A 19,480-nucleotide genomic window follows, 5' to 3' on the forward strand; every position below is an offset into this window, starting at 1 on the left:
ACCCGTCGCCGCCGCTTCCGTTAGAAGTCGAAAGATAGACACGGCCGAAGAAGTTGCAATAGCGCTCGCTTGCGTTGGCACGGAAGCCAGTACGATCATTAGCGACAGCAAAACAGCTGTCTGGAACTTTGGAAAAGGGAGGGTCTCGAAGGAGGCAGTCAAAATCTTGGAAAAGGGAAAACTCGATAGACGAGTTCGAATAATTTGGACCCCCGCGCACGAATCCGTCCCCGGCAACGAGGCGGCGCACGAGCTAGCCCGAGCACTCTACTTCCGGGCAGCCGCAGAGCCGCCTGGTTGCGAAGGGATGGACGAGAGGCTGCAGACATACAAAGAGATCATAGAGCACTATAGACTTGGTAGACGGTCCCTGCCACCACCGGACCGAGCGCTAACAAACAGGGAGGCAGTCGCATGGCGGCGCCTGCAAGCTGGGAACTTCCCGAACCCCGTCTGGCTCTACCACACGCAAGTGGAGGAAAGAGCCGACGATAAATGCGCGACATGTGGAGAGAGGGGTACTTTACACCACATAATCTGGCAATGTCCTGGTTCCCCGGGCGCCAAGGAGAACATAAGAAGTAGAGAAGCCTGGGAACTGATGCTGCGAAGCGAGTCCCTCGCCCACCAGCAGCAAGCCATCCGCCTGGCGGCTAAAGCCGCGAAGAAACACTGTCGCTTCGCCTGTCTTTAGCCGCGGAGGCCCCGGCCCCCGTTCTCCAGGCCTGCGTGCCGGGGATGGGGAGTAGGGGGTCTCCTACATTGGTGGAAAATAAAGTTCTTACTCACTCACTCACTGACGGTGGAACGGGCGCGCAGCCGCGGCTACGGCGAAGCGCACGCCGCACTTTGCTTCTCCTGGGTTGCCATTTTAACGGCGCATGCGCACAACTGGTCTCTTCATAATTGGCGAGCAGAAAGTTGGGCTAGTTGGTTGATATGCATACTGAAGAAACTGGCGCTGAAAAACGAGGACAAGCGTAGACAGACAAAAACGAGCGCTACTCACAACTGAATTTTTTTTTCCAGACAATGCTCGAATAAATAGTGAAACCAACAAAATGTTCGACTGGTTGCCCAGTCTAGCGCCCGCTACGAAAAAAAAAAACAGCGCAGAAGACGAGACAAGAAAGGCAACAGGACGAGTGCCCCAGCGCTCGTCCTGTTGTCTCTCTTTTGTCCCGTCCTTTGTGCTAATATTTTTTTTCTTAACAGTAGAACACGTTCTGTGGCAAGTTGGTGCATAGCTTGAGCAGATGAAGCGCACAAAAACACAGTATACAGGTAAAGGATAACACGAGTCAGGCTCTACTTGCATCTGTTTATTGAATTCACGAACGACTTATTTATAGCCAAGAGAAAAACGTGGTGGTTAGGGAGACAAAAAACAAACAACAGGTGCATGCCAGAAGGTAATAATTCTTTTTTTGACAAACTGACAGATGGCGTGCTCAAGCAAGCACTTCTTGGACTGGTAGCCTTTTCCGCCAAAATAGGCGCACGTGCAGGCTGGTCCTTACTCTTTCCGAGGAGGGGCCTACACCTTACAGGCTACGCGAAAGAACTTGATTACCTTCGTTCCCTTTGATTAAGTGCGTGTGATTTATGTCGCAGCAGTGCAGCATACATAAATACTTGTGCATTTATTCCAGCAAAGTCGTTTGAAGTTAGCGCTGTGTATGTCCATCTCGTTCACCGTCCCTTATGCGCTACAACTAGGAAGTATATGAACCAACAAACTCAAGTTTCCATGTTAAGAAACTCATTTAGCTCCTTAACAAAATGGACAAAATCAAGTCGCCGTATCATAACTCTCAGCTCACACCGTGACGGAGAATTTCTACTTTCTCATTAGTCATCGCAGATAGCCAAGTCACTCCTTGGTAAAGAGCAAATTAGTATTCCTTCTTCTTTAAGCCGTCAAAAATCTATTTCCAATCGATCTGTTTGAAACTTGAGAGCTCAAGAACAGCACCTCGACCAGATTTTCCCTCAATAACACCTATCTAATCCCAACAGCATGCACCAATTACGGCAGATAAACCAATCCTTTTTCTTCATTAGTAAATTGTAATAAGCTCCCTGCTAATAATAAACACTGGACACCTTTGCGGATATAGTCTGGAGCCCCCATCAAAAAATTTTGATCAAGAAATTAGAGCGCAACCAAAAAGTAGCAGTAAGGTTTGTTTACTCAAAGTATTCACGCCAGACTAGCGCTACCAGTCTAATAATTCAATCAAATTTAGAAAGCTTGTCGCAGCGAAGAATCATTTCAACATTAAAGTTTTTATTCCAACTTCTTCACGGCCACTTCAAAATAACAAATTCACAATACTTACACCCTCCTTTCAAACACTCGTCTAGAACTAACCATAGTAAAACAGTTCGTCCACCAGTTGTGTAAATATCCACAAGTACTCCCTGTTTCCAGATGCCATATCCTATTGGGATAAATTACCGGAATAGGCGGTGAAGTGTACGCCCGTGAAAATATTTGTTAATTATATTGAAAAAATCAACTTTTCTGTTTAATTCTCTCCCATTCTTTTTGCGTTTGGATCAGAGAAGATCTCTGTATTTTTGTATTTTTGCTTTTTTCTGTGTCATCAAATTGATGCCTTGTAAACACTCCGGCATTGGCCCGAAAAGGGCCTGCAGTATGTTTAAATGCAATAAAATATACATTTAAAAGTGATATAATATCACTTATATGGCCTTACCGTGACTGACTGTTAATACTGTGTAACGCATATTGCTGAGTTCCTTCTTTCCTTTTTTTCTGTTTGTACTGTTTCTACCGTCCATTCACTGTGAAATCCTATTGTTTCTTTGTTTGCATTTGAGTGCTTACAAATTCTTATATAATCTCCCGATACAGCCTTTCTGCTCTGGGGCCTCCGTCTGTATGTTCATCGATGTACGGTACTTAGGATCACATGAATCTTAAGAATAAGCTCCTGCAAAAACGACTAAATTCTTCTTTCAGAGAGTTTCTTTTTTGGCAACTCAATGTTACATGAATGTTGCTTATAATCTTTTTGATCAGACACTGCCCTAAACCTTTGCTTCTAGTTGGTCGAGCAAACCTGTTATCCTTCGTGTATGCTTGAAGAAAGGATTGGAGTAAAAGATATCAGTGTTCTTGATCAAAGTTTCCTTCATGTTCGCCTTGACTTGCTCCAGCCGTTGAATCCCTGGTTCGCTGGTGTGGCAACACCCGTGACCTTTCGCACAGTGCCTCCAGCGGTAACGCAGCAAAAAGACCGTACTAGATGTAAGTGGGGCCACTAATCTGAATAAATCCGCACATTAATCAAATTTACTCGAACACACAAGAAACCTACAGTTGAGGCCTGCAAGAGTAAAGCTATATTTCTATTAATTTAAATACTTTCACGACGCCGCATGTAGGCATAGACAAACATTGAAGACGCACGATGCGTACCAAATGAAAGTACCCAAAAAGTACTCACGAGTAAAGTATACTGAGGAGCCAGTTGGTCAGACATGTTATAAACAAAACCGTAGCATATGCTACGGTTTTGTTTATAATACTCATGAGTACCCGCACATTCGCTGCAATGCACCAAACTGTCGCGACGATAGTTAAGCGGATCCGAGGGTCCTGCGGCAGAGATTCACAAGTGAGAAGTTTTTAAACTCCAGGGGGAAAAAAAGTTTTTTTTTTTTTCCCTGCTGCAGTAAGCGTTAAAACAAAATCAGCGCCGCCGAAAAACCGGCAACAACAAAGACCTCGCTGCGTCCTCCTCAATTCTCCCCACGCGTCGTGGGGGCAGAAAAGGCCTTCATTAATCTCTGGGATAACCTTCACGTCTCCATTTTGCGCCCTTCCGTAAAGGGCGCCCTCAACAAAGGGCGCGGGCTGCCGGGTGTTCCAGGAAGGGCTCGGATCTGCACGTACCGTGCGTCAAGGGCGGTTTTCGCGCATGCACAATCTGGGCCTCTTTCAACGTTTGCGCCTCATTTTTTGGTCTTCGACGCCACTTCACGGTTTGCGTACTAGCGTGGAGGCGGCCACATGGCGCAGCAAGGACGCACATCTGTTCAATTCATCAAAATCGATTACTTGTTTTAAATATCAAGCAATTTAAATTTCTGTTCGATTTTAAAGGAACACAATGTTAATTTCAAAATCACCCGTCGGCTCCCAAAAGTTTGATTTAAGATTTTGTGGACCACAATCGCACCGTTAAGAGCCACATCGGCCGCTTATCTCTTTATGAGGGTCCGCATATAATACTAAATACAGAGCTGACGTGTGTCGTCGCGCGCATTTTACTTCGTTTTTCAGCAGCGCAAGGGACACAGGACAAGACAAGTGCACAGCGCTGTGTCTGTACACTTGCCTCGTTTTTTATCCTTTGCGCTGCTTAAAAACAATGTCACACCAACTTGCCCAAGCTTCCGTAGTATCTGCGTTCATTGTACTTCATTCGTTTTAAAGGCGATGCGTCGAATACGCGGTGAACGAGGTAGGGCACGTTAAGGTTTGAATGCTAAGCACACCGACAAGAAGCAGCCGGCAACTCCACACGGAGTAACTTGGTCACATAGTGCTAAATAGGCACTATGCCGACGAAACAAGACCTGAAATACTACGCAACTGCTCGCGTTAATGACCAGTGTAGCCGCACTCATCTTTCCTTTAGAATTTACTACATATAATTTTCAGTTACTGTCACCCACAGTGCTTATCGCAGGAGTGATACAGGCATACAGAGATTTGTAAGCAAAGCAATGCACATCAAAAGCTGTTTTATGCACTGCTAATGCGCAGGAAAATTCGCAGCATTTTTGTCACTGAATGGCAAGGGCTGGTGATGCGCAAGTACTGAAGCTCAGCTCAGCGAAGTGAGACGGGAGGTGCTCGCTTATCTATGCAGTGTGGAAGACACGCGTAACCCTGCCATACTCGGCGTATCAGACAGAGTGTGAAAATGTGAGCAATTTTCAGTTATGCTTCGCGAAAACAATCTTTTCGAATGTACCTAAGCAAGATCGAAGTGCAAGCTCTAAATAGTGAAGGAGGTTTACATAAGACAAATTTCCTGAAAAGTTTAAGCCTATCGGAAAATACGCCTGAAATTTCTACGGTCGCGATACTGCACTGGCAAGCAACGTGCGGGTTTGAATTTCGCTCTTTACAGAGGGTGACATTGCATTCGTGCCGAGTCTTATTGCCTGTCGACAGTAAGAAGTCAACAAACTTCTCCAAGTTTCCTGATGCTGTAATCGTTTTTTTTTCTTACAAGAACTTCCGGCATTTCTTTTAATGCTTCTGCAATGAAGGGACCATTAGTTACTGAATCCTAGAGCTTTATATTTTATGTCTTGCGTTTTTCAATGCGTGGAGCTTACAGGCTTGATACGGTAGCAGCCACGAGAAAAAAAAAGAAAATTCTCATGGCTTTCTAATTTAAATGATAATTTGAACAGCTGAGGGATGGCCTCACGTTGCATGCTATAGCCAGTTTACTGGCTTTAAGCAATTTTGTTGCTAACCTGTGATATGTGCACCCTTTTTTGTCACAGCAGCATGCCTAGCATACATCCTTGTCAGCGTAGAATGAGCTTTAAAATGGCTGATTATGTTACATGAGGCTTTAGCGCTCGGCTCGATCTGTCGGTCTGTGGTCGTCTATACAACGTTGTTGCGTCTGCTTATCAGTTCACAGCAAAAACTGCGAGAATCATTCCTTCCACGAACTATTTTCGATTGGAATAACCTCGCTAACAATGAAGTGCTGCAGCCGTCGCTGACATTTTTCTCGCAACATATCACCTAGTTTTATTGCATTTGCTATTTCACGGTTCTCTTGTATATGTTTAATTATTGTATTCGCAATGGTGGAGAAGAGCTTCAACTTGCACTGTTATTTTTGTTTACCGGTGGCTATTTTATTAAACTGCCTAGTTTGTATCCCCACCCTGCTAAAATCCCAACTACGGGATTGCAGTATCAATAAATAAATAAATAAAATAAATAAATTGCCTTCTGGGTCTGCTTTTTACTTTTACCGGTCGTCACGCCAACGTCTTTTCGGTGCCATTATCCCAGCACTCTATTGATATCCGTTCACATGTTGGCTACACTCAGCTGACTTAGCTATTATTTCCACGATTAGTAATTGATTCAGCATCATCACCATCAGCTAAACTACGTCTACTGCTGAACAAAGGCATCCTGTAGAACCCATATATCCAATTAACCCAATTGTGCCAGTAGTGGCTGTCTTATCCCTCCGAAGTGCCAAATCTCATCTTCCCACGTGAGTTTATGGAGCCTCCTTCTACACTTGCTTTCTAAATGCGCAAATATGCCCTGTGTCGGCTATAATTGCCAACAAGGCCCGACGTTGGGGCCCATGTGTCCAGAATCTTGTGTTTCGAGGTCGCCTGGGGTGGTAACCCTGGCCGCCCAAAGTCCGGAGTAAGTTAGCAAGAAGTGAGCTAGCGTCGCCTATGTAGCGGTAGCGGCGCAGAAGGGGCAGGTCAGAAGTCTGCGATTCGTGCTGCATTTATTTATTTATTTATTTATTTATTTATTTATTTATTTATTTATTTATTTATTTATTTCCTCAAAGGTCCAAAAAGGACATTACATGAGGGGTGGACAAACAAAAGGGTTTTAAATGGATGAATACAGATGGTCTTCGATGGCGGATTTGAAGCGAACGGGATTGATGATGGTTGCCACTTCGGACGGAAGGTCATTCCAGTCTTTGGCTGTTCTAAGGAAAAAAGATTGATGGTATGTTTCGGTGCGGGCTTGTTCAGGGTAGACGGCATTAGGATGACTGCGACGAGAAATCCGATGGGCGCGTGCGACAGGGAGAGGTTCGTGGTGGAAAGTGTGATAAAATTTATGATATAAAGAAAGACGGGCGATTTTACGGCGACAGGCCAGAGTAGGAAGATGGAGCTGTGATTTTAGTGCCGATACGCTAGTGTGATAAGAGTAGTCCGAGCAAATAAATCTGACAAAGCGGTTTTGGACCGCTTCGAGCGTGGTGATAAGGTTAGCATAGTGGGGATCATACGCGGCAGATGCGAACTCTAGTTTAGAACGTACAAATGTTAAGTAAGAAAGAAGTTTTATGGAACAGGGGGCTGAGGAAAGGTTACGACGTAAATACCCTAGAATTTGATTACCTGAATTAGTGACGTTGTGAATGTGTAGAGACCAGGTTAAATCTTTACTTAAATGGATACCAAGGTACTCGTACGAGTCAACTGACGCAACAGGAATATTGTTAATAGTATAAGTGGTACCTTGGTGGTGAAAAAAAAGAAGGGACGTTTTAGTACTATTAAGCGACATCAGCCATGTACACCACCATTCTTCGACGCGTACAAGATCTTCTTGAAGGGTGGTGATGTCAGATGGATTATTTATTGGGCGGTAGATAACACAATCATCTGCAAATAGGCGGACGTTAGACATTATGTTAAGGGGTAAATCATTTATGTAAATAAGAAATAGAAGAGGGCCTAAAACAGTACCCTGGGGAACGCCAGACAAGACAGGGGAGAGAGATGATGAGTGAGAGTTAGCATGAACGAATTGATAGCGATGAGTTAGGAAAGCCCGAATCCAGCCCAGAACTAAGGAATGCAGGTTTAGTCGTGATAGCTTAAGAATTAGGCGCGCGTGAGGGACTTTGTCAAATGCCTTTTCAAAATCTAGGAATATGGCATCAGTAAGAATGTTACGATCGAGGCATGCATGTATATCATGAAGAAAGAGAGTAAGTTGCGTTTCGCAGGAACGACCTTTGCGGAAACCATGCTGATTAGGATGAAAAAAGTTGTGCGATGACAAAAACTGGGCAGTGTGTGAATATATTATATGTTCCATAATTTTACAACAAACACTGGTTAATGAGATTGGCCTATAGTTACGTGGTGAAGATCGGTTACCTTTCTTGAAGACTGGAATGACCTTCCCAATCCGCCAGTCACGAGGTAATGAGCACGAAGAAAATGACTGCTGAAAGAGGAGAGATAACATGACACTACAATGTTCCTTTGTGGTTTTTAAAATTTTAGCGTTGATGCCGTCAACACCGGCAGATGAAGAATTTTTTAAAGCGTCAATGATCTTGGCAATGCCGTGCGGCTCAAGGATAATGGTATCCATTGGTGCATGGAGAAAACAGGGGGCTTCAGGGAGGTTATTAAGCGGTTCGTGAGTAAATACAGAGCAAAATGTCTCATTTAAGATATTGGGAACATCTGATTCGGAAACAGGAACTCCAGAATGATCTGCCAGGTGAATTATGCTAGAAGTAGAGGGGCTAATAGTTTTCCAGAAGCGCTTTGGATTATCATGCAGCATGTTAGGTAATGTGCTAGAGAAGAAGTTAATTTTCGTTTTGGCTACCTGAGTGTCATAGTTAGCAGCGGTAGTGTAATATTTATTCCAGGCGAGATCCGTGTCAGTCACTTTAGCTGCACGAAATAGTCGATTTTTTTTGTTGTTTAGTCTTTTAAGTTTTATTATACCATGGGGAACCAGGTCGTTCTTTTATGGTGATAGTCGGAACATGTATGCTTATTAGGCGTTGCATTTCGGACTTAAAAAGTAACCAATTAAATTCGATGGAGCGAAGCGAAAAACCAGATGTAAAGGTGTTAAAAAAAGTAGCGAGGTCGCGGTTAAGACTGATGTAGTCACCTTTATCATAAAGGGTAAGCGTTTTCTTTATCCTTTTGCTGTTTTGAAAATGACAAGAGAATGTGGCATGAATGGCCAAGTGATCGCTAAGTCCTTCAAGATAAGTTATCGGAGAGAAGCTATCAGGTTGTGACGTCAGTATAAGATCGAGAATATTAGCGGAATGGTGTGTTATTCTGGTTGGACGGTCAATTATTTGATCTAAGCCGAAGGTAAGGCAAGTGTGGACGAACTCACTTGGAGGGTTAGTATTTGAAAGCGTAGAAGCAAGATCGGACCAAGTGATAGATGGGAAGTTGAAATCGCCGAACAATAAGATAGGTGTATTGGAATAGAGGGTTGTTAGTCTGTTAAGGGCGTCATGCAGCAAAAAATTAAAAGAGGAATCATGGTTCGGAGGGCGATAGCAGATTCCAATCAAAACACGTGGGTAACATGTATAACAGCAGAGCCAGATCATTTCTAATGGGCTTGAAATGTTTAGACGTAAACAACGTAAGTTGCGATCAGTGGCAATGAGAACCCCCCCCCCCCCCCCCCCACCCCTCCGGTCGTTACGATCGGTTCGGAATATATCAAAATTGGGAAGAGAGGGTAATATCTCAGTGTCGTTAATAGCAGAGGTAAGCCAAGTTTCGGTTAATAAAACTACATTAGCAGAACATGATTCGATCAGGTTACACAAGGCATCGCGTTTTGGGATCACACTGCAGATATTAGTAAATAAAAAAGATAATTGGGAACGGCGAGACTGTTTTACTGCGTGCTTCTTTTGAGGTAGTCGCTAGGGTTTGAGTTCAATTACGTTATTAGTGGCCTGGTCAAAGACATATGACATATTTCCGGATACCAATCTGTCATAGCGCAGTTTGAAAGTTTGTCCTTGGCTTTTTCCATAATCAGAAAGGCGTTTACGTGCAAGACGGGTGTTTGGGGAATAATCCTCAGAGACGCTGTAGCCAGTATCCTTAAATTTTCTGCATGACGATAGGACTCGTGGTTTGTCTTTAAAGTGGGCCAATTTGACAATAACAGGTCGGGTGAAAAAGCGCCAAGACGATGGGCGCGTTCTATGTCCTGAGACTCGATCGATACGTCCAGATGCTGGCTGCAGTGCTCGATGATTATTTTTTTCAGAATCTTGCCATGATTCATCCTTAGAATCTTTAATTCCATAGAACACTAGATTATTTCTCCGTGCTCGGTTCTCGGCGTCGTCCAGCCGGGCAGTCAGCTTTGCGACCTCAGCCTTGCATTCGGCTGTTGTAGACTTCATACTCTCTACTTCAGATTTAATTGAAGAAAAGGAGGCGACATCTGATTCAATTTTAGAAAGACGGCTGTTCACCTCAGTGAAGGCTTTTTCGTGCTCCGAGAGAGATGTTTTTATGGTTTTTAGCTCTACAAGCATGCTTAACTGCCCAGACAGGACTTCTTTGATGGCATTGAGCAGGTCAGATGCAGATGGCTGAGTGTTAGGCCCAGGGTTGGACTCGATATCACCGGCCATCAAGAGCAAGTCAGATATCACACAAGAACAGTCATATACAATATTACATGCGTAGTGTGGGCTTGGCAGCACAAATAAAAAGCGGTTACTAGAGCGTTTTGCATACAAAGAATGGCGATTGCTCACCTGCACAAGCAAGATGGGAAAGTTTTGCGGGTAAGTGTGGCCCATCATTTCCGTGCCGCCAAGCCCACTGAAGGGCGCATTGCTGTGGGAGGGCTTTATAACGGTGAGCTGAGGTGAAGATAGCTTGGTCACGAGGCTGGTATCCCGATAACGAGGCTCTATCAAGTTCGACGTATCCAGGGCAAGGTACACCTGCGCAAGCTGTGATGCGCGGTCGGCAGATGCGTTGGCTACGCGGCAGCGGGGCGCGTCCGAGAAATGCAGTGGTAGGTCGCAGGGAAGGCTTTCTAAGGATGCAAAACCACCACGGCAGCAGGAGTTGACGAAGGGTGTCAGGACGAGGGAAGGCTCGCCGGAAGGAGCCTGAAGGCACAGCCCGAGGAACTGCACAAGCAAGATGGAAAAGTTTTGCGGGTAAGTGTGGCCCATCATTTCCGTGCCGCCAAGCCCACTGAAGGGCGCATTGCTGTGGGAGGGCTTTATAACGGTGAGCTGAGGTGAAGATAGCTTGGTCACGAGGCTGGTATCCCGATAACGAGGCTCTATCCAGTTCGACGTATCCAGGGCAAGGTACACCTGCGCAAGCTGTGATGCGCGGTCGGCAGATGCGTTGGCTACGCGGCAGCGGGGCGCGTCCGAGAAATGCAGTGGTAGGTCGCAGGGAAGGCTTTCTAAGGATGCAAAACCACCACGGCAGCAGGAGTTGACGAAGGGTGTCAGGACGAGGGAAGGCTCGCCGGAAGGAGCCTGAAGGCACAGCCCGAGGAACTGCACAAGCAAGATGGAAAAGTTTTGCGGGTAAGTGTGGCCCATCATTTCCGTGCCGCCAAGCCCACTTGCTCTCTTGGATTCCACTCCGTTATTTGAAGGGGACATTGACTATCTTGCCTTCGAATTACATGTCCCGGCCATGTTCATTCCGTCTTCATTTCGACTAGGATACATTTATCTCGCGCGTTTGTTCCTGTTTCCTCACCCATTCTGCTCTCTTTCACCTTTGCGTACATCATATTTCTTCCCAAAGTAAACTGCGTAGACCTCATCATAATATTTATTTATTGAACCCACAGGGCCATGGGCATTAAAGAGGGGACTGGTTATACAGAAAACATACATAAACAAGAACAATGAGTGTTACAGATTTTTTCCTATTTATACAATGTCAGCTAATGCGTTACGAAAATGCTCGTCATTGATGTCGACAATTTCAGTGCTAAGGTTGTCCCATTCACGTGAAGCATGAGGCAAGAACGACTGAAATGCTGACCAGGTGTTAAATGTTGAAATTCCAACCTTGTGGTGAAGATAGGGGCGGTTTGTAACGTAGTGGGGAGGAGCAATGAAGGCGTTCCGTAGTGTGGAATGATGCCGCAATTTATGAAAAAGACTGAGATATTATTTTCCTGCGGCATGCTAATGGCTATAAAGAGAGGTAAGTTTTCATGTTGGTAACACTTTCGCGTCGATTAAAGTTAAATAAAATAAAACACGCGACATTATTTTGGAGAACCTCCAGCGAAATAATTAGTTTTTCGTGGTGGGGATCTCATATAAAATTGAAAATTGGTTTTTAAGGAAAATAAGGGCGCAGTAACTGTCTCTCGTATCTCGGTGGACACTCGAACCGCGCCGTAAGGAAAGGGATATAGGAAGGAGAGCAAGAAGAAAGGAAGAAAGAGGTGCCGTAATGGAGTGCTCTGGAATAATTTCGACCATCTGGAGATCTTTAACCTGCACTGACATTTCACAGCACACGGGCGTCTTTTGCGTTTCGGCTGCATCGAAACGCGGCCGCGGTCGGGTTCGAACTCGGGTGCTCCGGCTCAGTAGCCGAGCGCCCTAGCCACTGAGTTACCGCGGTGGGTGATCATATAGCAGCCGCATATTACAGTTTTGAACGGATTAACGTTTTGTAGAGCAATTATTTAAGAGATTACGGGGCTTTCGTAAAGTTTTGGCGTACGTAGGTAACCCCAATATGCCGTTAGCACTGTTAATAATGTACTAGATGTGGTGCGACCAGGAGAGATCTGCAGAAATGTGGACGCCCAAGTGTTTATATGCAGTGACACACTCTAAGATGACATTATTTTGAGTAGTACCTTGAAGGAGTGTTAGCATGTCGGGATACTCGCATAACTTTACATTTGTTAATGTTCAGGTTCATGAGCCAATCATTGCAAGAAGTAGAAATATAGGTAAGATCGCTCTGAAGAGGGTTAGGATTATCGGGTGACTATTTCGCGGTAAACAATGCAATCAGCAGCAAACATACAAATCCTAGATGCTACATTGAAAAGAAGACCATTGATGTAAATGAGAAACAGAAGCGGTTCAATGACTGACCCATGATGCACTCCCGAGTAAACACCACTGAAAGCTGAATCGTAGTTGTTAGCGGAAACAAACTGTGATCGGTTATAAAGAAAGCATTCGATCCATTTCAAAACGTTATGAGCAATGTTGAGTTGATTTAGCTCAAAAAGCAATAAGCGGCGATATGCCTTGTCTAGAGCTTTAGAGAAGTCGAGGAAAATGCAGTCAGCCTCTGATTCGCAGCCCAATATAAGGTGAAGCTTTTTAGTGAAGGAGAAAAGTATCACGGGAGCGTGATTTTCAAAACCGTGCTGTGCGGGTGTGAAGAAAGAATTGGTCTCGAGAAAATTAACAAGGTTTGTAAAAATTCCATGTTCAAATAATTTGCAGCACCTACAGGTAAACGAGATGTGACGATAATTCACAGGTTACGTTTTATTTCCTGATTAGTATAATGGAACCACCTTCCCGATTTTCCATTGTGTGGGCAATGTTGAGGTATCAAGAGAATACTGAAAAATTTTGGTTAGTATTATAGAAGTACAGGCGAAGGTATTTTTCTTAGATTTGGCATTAATACAGTCGTAGCCGGGTGACCACTGACATTCTTAAAGCGTCAATAAGTTTAGCAATGCCTGATATGTCAATACATATAGGAGGCATAACTACATAATTATACTGGTGGCCCGCAGGTGGGTTAACGCCTGAAGAATGGGAAAAAATCTTTACAGAGGTTTTGTTGAGGGCCCAAGAACATGATTGCTGGGTATAAGATCACCTGACTCGTCTGTCAAAGTGATATAAATCGTCAGTTGGTGGGTTGATAATGCACGAGCATTTTCTAATGTTTGATGATAGAATGAATGGTAAAGTGGCAGCAAGAAACTTTTCTTTTTGATTGTTTTAGTGCTGTTACGTTGGAGTAAGCCGCTGCCCTACATACATACATACATACATACATACATACATACATACATACATACATACATACATACATACATACATACATACATACATACATACATACATACATACATACATACATACATACATACATACATACATACATACATACATTCATACATTCATACATTCATACATACATACATACATACATACATACATACATACATACATACATACATACATACATACATACATACATACATACATACATACATACATACATACATACATACATACATACATACATACATACATACAAGCTTTATTTCCACAAAGAAGTGGAAGGAGGCGGAGGAAAAAGCCGTACATTTGCGGCTGAGAAATCCTCCGCCCTCTTACAGTGTACATACATAGAAGCAGAGTGAGGGAATAACCAATGCCACATTTTTTGTTGCAAAGAGAAAATAGAAAAGAAAAAGAGCACTATATCGCGTCAGACAATAGAATAAGCATAAATAAAAGTTTCAATAGAGCACTGTTTTTGGACGCCTGGAAAACTTTTTTTTTTCAAAAATAAAACAATGTAATGTAATTGAACATAAGGATAGACCTTCGCGTCGATTCACAAAAAAGAGTATGAGCAGCAAAATATTTGTACATAATAGGAAGAGACATATTGAATACATCAGTACCTTCTCTTTCTGCAGCATTCAATAATCGCGAAAGATTATACCGGAGTGTTTGTTGTCTATAGCCAGTGCGACATTTTGCTACTTTCCAGCGTTCTAGAGTTCTGGTGCTGTAGGTGGGAAAATTAGGCTTTATTTCTGCCATTTTCGTAAAAACTGGACTCTCTTGTTGGACACTTTAAACGGTACTGCCTGCATAATTTGTATTCGTATATATTTTTTACTTTCAATATATTAAGCGAGGAAAAGTTATGCGAAGACGGTGCTGTGTATTCAAAGCTTTCAATTATTCTTACTATTTTTTTCTGTAGCCTTTCAAGCTTCAACAGATTAGTTTTTGTTGTTGTTCCCCAGACTAAATGAGAGTAGTTTATATGGGAGACGAAGTAAGCGTTGTAGACCATTAGTTAAACTTTTTTTGGAAGAGCATAGCGGTTGCGATCTAAAATTCCGGTTATGCAGCTCAGTTTGCTGATTAGACTGTTTACATAATCATTCCATTGTAAAGTTGAAGTAAAGTATATCCCTAACCCCTTGACGGCATCTACCACATCGATGGATGCGGATCTAAACATTACTGTTCCTTGTAACGAAATTTGTTTACCTTTTGGTCGAAAAGCTACCACCTTTGTTTTGTTTGCGTTAAGTTTTAATTGATTGCTTGAAGTCCACGAGTCGAACTTTTGCAGAAAAATATTTGCTTTAGTAATTCCTTCAGCTTCAGAACGTGATGACACCAAAGCACTCGTCTCGTCGGCATACATAACGAACTTGGTATCTGAGCAGATGTATACAATATTGCTAATATACAAATTAAATAGGACAGGGCCTAAAATGCTAGTCTGTGGGACTCCTGAAATTTATTTTTTTCCTGTGGGAAATGAAACCATTTATGTCGGCATATTGAAATCTACTTGATAGGCATTTTTTGGGCACAGCCAAAACATGTCCCCGTATACCATAAAAATGCAGTATTTCAAAAAGGATAGTATGACTAATATAATCGAAAGCTTGGTTAAAATCAACAAAAATATCTATAAGAGTACGTTTCGCTTCAAAATGCTTTAAAATATATTCCTTATAGTCCTACAGCGCTAGCTCTGTAGACCTTTCCCTTCTGAAGCTATATTGCGAAGTAGTTATAATATTTTGCTTGCTGCCGAAGCGTGATAATCGATCTAGGATGATTTTCTCGAGGCCTTTTGAAAAGGCAGGTAGAATTGACACCGGTCTGTAGTTAAATACAACATTTTTATCACCTTTTTATATAAGGATATCACACGGGCGACTTGAAATTTTGTAGGAAAACAGCTGTAGAAATGCAGAGATTAAAATATGTGCTAGAATGGGGCTGATTATGCGTATCAAATACTCGACGGGTCTTATTTGTGTACCGTCAGCATCAACACTATGAGAATTATTTAAATCAAAGAATAAACAGAACACACTTCATTTGCATCTGTTGGATGAAAAAATATTGTGCTAGAGTTTTCCTGCCCTGAAGTTCTGTATGATGTCTGGTTTTTAGCAAAATCTATGTTAAAAAGTTGTGATTAAAAATAAAAATATTTACCCCTTCTTATCATTTTAATTTCTGTACTTCGTGAAAAATTTCAACTATCTGTATTTTCTCAATCTGACCCATCAGTGCGTTTAAGCTGTTCCACATTGCGCTTTACGTTGGAACCTAACATATTGGATAGTGCAGGTCCCTTGCTTTTCTTAACTGCTTAGTCAAGTCATTACGAAATTTTTTAAACGCAGCGGGATCAGATGCTGTACGAGTGCACATAAATGTTTTAAACAGACGTTCTTTCTTTTTAATCTTCTTCCATAGGTTCTTTGTCACCCATGGTTTTCTACATCTATTATTACCCGTATGGCGTTTGAAAACGAAGTGACGTTGGTATACCGAAAGAAACAAACTCAAGAAGGCATCATAAGCTACGTGCGCTTTTGTTGCTTGAAGGACGTTGTCCCCGCAATCTGTTTCCAACTCATGATAAAAAGCTTCTAAAAGGGTAGGTGTAAAAGGCTGATAAATATTAAACACTTTATGGTGGAAGATTCGCCGAGTACTAAATTTTATGCTACAAAACACAGGCAAGTGATGACAAATAGGATAAGTAAGAACACCGGTACTGACAAGGTTAGCATCATAACTTGTTATTATAAATCTAGAATTGTTTGCGTGGACGTCGTTAGTCGTGTGGGAGAAACAATATGGTTTATACAGCCATTAGATAGCAATACATTTTCAAAATCTGTTTTTTTCGTACTATTGCTGCTCATATCAACATTAAAATCACCGGCAAGTATCGCACTGTGCCAATTTCGGTTAACAAATGAAAGTAAATTATCTAAAAAACAAAGAAATTCAAGAAGAGAACCATCCGGAGGGCGATAAGAAGTTGCAAATACAGCGTCTTTCATTTGCAGACAAATAATCTCAAAATTACCTCTGACACAAGAAAATTCTGAAAGCAAGGCAGGCTGTAGGAGAGAGGTTACAAGCAGAGACACACCACCACCGCGACGAGTGGTTCTATTAACAGAAAAAATTTCTCATGTTAGAAAGGACAAAAGTGTCACAACTGCTTGATTTCCCTGTTTCTGTTATCATCAGAACATCAAGACATTTCTCAAGCTTTTTTAACAAAGATTCTAGTTCAGCGACCTTGTTGAACACAGACTGTGCATTTAAGTGAAAACAACGAATATAGCCATGTGCCTGACCACCAAGCTCTCTTAAGAGTTCTTCTAATGTAACGTGCCCTAGGTGCGCCATTTCAAGATAAGGGTCACGGGTTCCCGACTACACGATAAGGCATTTAGCTACAAGGTGTGGAGAGATCACTTAAGCTCTCGATAACTATAGCGCCATCACCACTCTTCCTACGCACCAAAATTTTCCCATTGACATGCCACACATGTGCAAAGCCAGCCTGTTTAGCCCACTCTTTTGTGGCTTGCAACAACATTCTCGAATAGTTAGTCATGTTTTTTGTGATGTACACCGAGTCGCCTTTGTCCTTAAGAACCACCCTTTTCTGCAGCCAAGCGTCTCGAAGGTCCTGCCTTAAAAAACGGGCGATCATACCTTTTGTCTTTCCTGGTTTCGCCGACATTCTATAAAGTGCGAGGGTGTCCGCCTCAGTGAGATGGTGACATGCCAATCTTGTCCGCCACTTCGTTGACTTTTCACAAGAGGCCCTCTCCTTCCGCCTCAGGAATGCCATGAATCTCGATGTTCAAGCGCCTGCTGCGCCATATTAAGTCACGGGCACTGAGTTTTAACTGAGTTATATCTCTTGAGTCTGCATCTTTTTCGAGCTTGTCAAATCTGCCTTTAATTCCTTTGATTTCCTTATCCTGCGTATCAAGACGCTCCTTAATAGTTGCAAACTCTTCATGCAGCATCTGGATTGAGCTCTCTACTGCATCTAGCTTTTCAGTAAGAGGGAGAAGGGAAGCCGATTTCCTGTTCATTTCCACAATAAGGACTTTCAGGTCGGCATCAACATTCGTGTCACCGTTTGAGGCGTCACCCCTGCATCCACTCGAACGTTTACAGGCTTCACACTCCCAAGCCTTCTTAGTCGACCCTAGTTCTGAAGCAAATGTCGTTTCACTGACGCCTGAACATATCGCGCCATGAAAACAAAATGCACACTCTGCCTCATGTTATGGCGTTATCGTCAATCTTTAGTTTTTCGCGGCATTTGCAACACCGCGTCATGGTGACCAATATCGACTAGCAAGTTGGCAGCAGCGGCAGTAGCTAAGCGACATGCACGAACTTAATATGAAAAGGTTTCACCAACCTGTAAAACACAGCGAAGAACGGATTATTCGACGTCCGCCCCGCTCCGCCGCTGCTGCAAAACTGCCTGGCGTAGTACGCCCCCAGTTGCAAAAAGTTTCCGCAGCTTTCATCACCGCCGTCGGCTTCCGTTGATTGGCTCGGTCTTGCTGATATGAAAACGATGCTTGAAAACGGTGCTTGAGTTCAGTCTTCTCAAGGAAAACAGGCCACGGTGAAATTCTTGTCCGAAGCACCGCGGAAACACTGCAGCATCTGCGACTGTAAAACACAGCGAAGAACGGATTATTCGACGTCCTCGGCCCCGCTCCGCCGCTGCTGCCAAAGTGCCTGCCGTAGTACGCCCCCCGTTGCAAAAGTTACCGCAGCTTTCGTCCCAACTGTCGGCTTCTGTTGATTGGCTCGGTCTTGCTGATATGGAAACGACGCTTGAAAATGGTGTTTGAGTTCAGTCTACCCAAGGAAATCTGGCCACGGTGAATTTCCTGTTCGAAGCACCGCGGAAACACTGCAGCATCTGCGACTGTAAAACACAGCGAAGAACGCATTATTCGATGTCCTCCGCCCCGCTCCGCCGCTGCTGCCAAAGTGCCTGCCGTAGTATGCCCCCCGTTGCAAAAGTTTCCGCAGCTTTCGTCCCAGCCGTCGGCTTCCGTTGATTGGCTCGGTCTTGCTGATATGGAAACGATGCTTGAAAACTGTGCTTGAGTTCAGTCTTCCCAAGGAAAACAGGCCACGGTGAAATTCTTGTCCGAAGCACCGCGGAAACACTGCAGCATCTGCGACTGTAAAACACAGCGAAGAACGCATTATTCGATGTCCTCCGCCCCGCACCCCCGCTGCTGCCAAAGTGCCTGCCGTAGTACGCCCCCCGTTGCAAAAGTTACCGCAGTTTTCGTCCCAACTGTCGGCTTCTGTTGATTCGCTCGGTCTTGCTGATATAGAAACGATGCTTGAAAACGGTGTTTGAGTTCAGTCTTCCCAAGGAAAACAGGCCACGGTGAAATTCTTGTCCGAAGCACCGCGGAAACACTGCAGCATCTGCGACTGTAAAACACAGCGAAGAACAGATTATTCGACGTCCTCCGCCCCGCTCCGCCGCTGCTGCCAATGTGCCTGCCGTAGCACGCCCCCCGTTGCAAAAGATTCCGCAGCTTTCGTCCCAGCCGTCGGCTTCCGTTGATTGGCTCGGTCTTGCTGATATGGAAACGATGCTTGAAAACGGTGTTTGAGTTCAGTCTTCCCAAGGAAAACAGGCCACGGTGAAATTCTTGTCCGAAGCACCGCGGAAACACTGCAGCATCTGCGACTGTAAAACACAGCGAAGAACGCATTATTCGATGTCCTCCGCCCCGCTCCGCCGCTGCTGCCAAAGTGCCTGCCGTAGTATGCCCCCCGTTGCAAAAGTT

The 19,480-nt window shown here is 43.8% G+C and overlaps 1 protein-coding gene across 1 annotated transcript in view; it reads right to left on the reverse strand.

Annotated features, from left to right (window-relative positions):
* Positions 1-18,883, reverse strand: part of LOC144105445 (uncharacterized) — a 149,397-nt gene extending 130,514 nt beyond the window's left edge. The window contains exons 1-2 of the mRNA XM_077638565.1: positions 18,073-18,883; positions 10,338-11,105 (exon numbers count right to left, since the gene is read on the reverse strand). Of these exons, the coding sequence (XP_077494691.1) occupies positions 10,338-10,769 (432 nt within the window). The 5' untranslated portion in view covers positions 10,770-11,105; positions 18,073-18,883. The remainder of the gene's footprint in view (positions 1-10,337; positions 11,106-18,072) is intronic.
* Positions 18,884-19,480: the final 597 nt, after the last annotated feature.

The sequence above is a fragment of the Amblyomma americanum genome, chromosome 9 (assembly GCF_052857255.1).
Source record: "Amblyomma americanum isolate KBUSLIRL-KWMA chromosome 9, ASM5285725v1, whole genome shotgun sequence".
NCBI classification, from domain to species: Eukaryota; Metazoa; Arthropoda; class Arachnida; order Ixodida; family Ixodidae; genus Amblyomma; species Amblyomma americanum.